This window comes from Besnoitia besnoiti, chromosome VII, assembly GCF_002563875.1.
Source record: "Besnoitia besnoiti strain Bb-Ger1 chromosome VII, whole genome shotgun sequence".
NCBI lineage: Eukaryota > Apicomplexa > Conoidasida > Eucoccidiorida > Sarcocystidae > Besnoitia > Besnoitia besnoiti.
Window position 1 is genome coordinate 13,309 of NC_042362.1, and position 902 is coordinate 14,210.

The 902-nt window shown below is 53.2% G+C and overlaps 1 protein-coding gene across 1 annotated transcript; it reads left to right on the plus strand.

Moving 5' to 3' along the window:
• Nucleotides 1-533: 533 nt before the first annotated feature.
• Nucleotides 534-902, plus strand: BESB_075930 (uncharacterized protein; the record flags this gene model as incomplete). The annotated part of the gene is made up of 1 exon (XM_029365954.1): nt 534-902. The coding sequence occupies one exon, from the start codon at nt 534-536 to the stop codon at nt 900-902; it is 369 nt and encodes a 122-aa protein (XP_029217385.1).

A 902-nucleotide genomic window follows, 5' to 3' on the forward strand; every position in this document is an offset into this window, starting at 1 on the left:
ACCGCTATTCTTGTTGGTATGCAAGGGTGCAGTTGCTCAGTTTCCGCATTGATTCCGTTGTTTCGTAGGTAACGCTGTCCCAGTGCCTTTCGTAATACCGCACGGCCCCCAGTACGGGCGACGCTCAGGACCTATGCACTCTTTTTCCCAAAAAGGAAAACTTCAGTATCTGTGCCTGTGTCCGGAAACCAGTTGCAGAAGGTGTACCGTAACTAAGGCCTTCATGCAGCTAGTGATGCGCCATGGGAAAGAGAGAGAAGCCATGCTTTTTTGTGGCCTTACTGGTCGTGTTCAATGCTGTCGGCACCACTCGTGCAGTCGGCGGAGTCAGAATCGGTGAAAGCCCCAGCGCCTTACGGAGCAGGCTGAATGCAGAGTCGCATCGCCCTTGGGATCTGGATCCAGCATGTGACAAATGCTGCTGCGAGTCCCCAGCGACGGTTCTCAGGGGGGGCGCTCCTGAGAAACGGACGCAAGAGGCCGGTCCCGAAGACATTACAAACCGAGTATTGATGTTAACCAATCAAGGAGTTATGGACGATAGAGTTCAATATTTCAGGATTACGCCTGGCAGCAAATTTATCATTAATAATGTGGGAGGTCGGAACCTAAAGTTTGGTCCGCAAGACCCACCGCGTGGGTACGTGACTGCGCTCGGCGAGTATGACTGCGTAGGGCCAATGCTGCCGCTGACAACCCTGTTTCCAAAGGTCCCGCCGAACAGGCAGTGGTGGACGCACCAGGAAGTTCCGCATCAGAAGTGGATTTTCAACACTCCAGATCTGTCAGGGACACAGCATAAAGATGCAGGCTTTTGCTTCTCTGTGACAGACGTTGGCACGGGAAAGACTGTTACGCTGAAGCTGAGGGTAGGCATGGCAAGCGAGAGTTCCTGGACATGA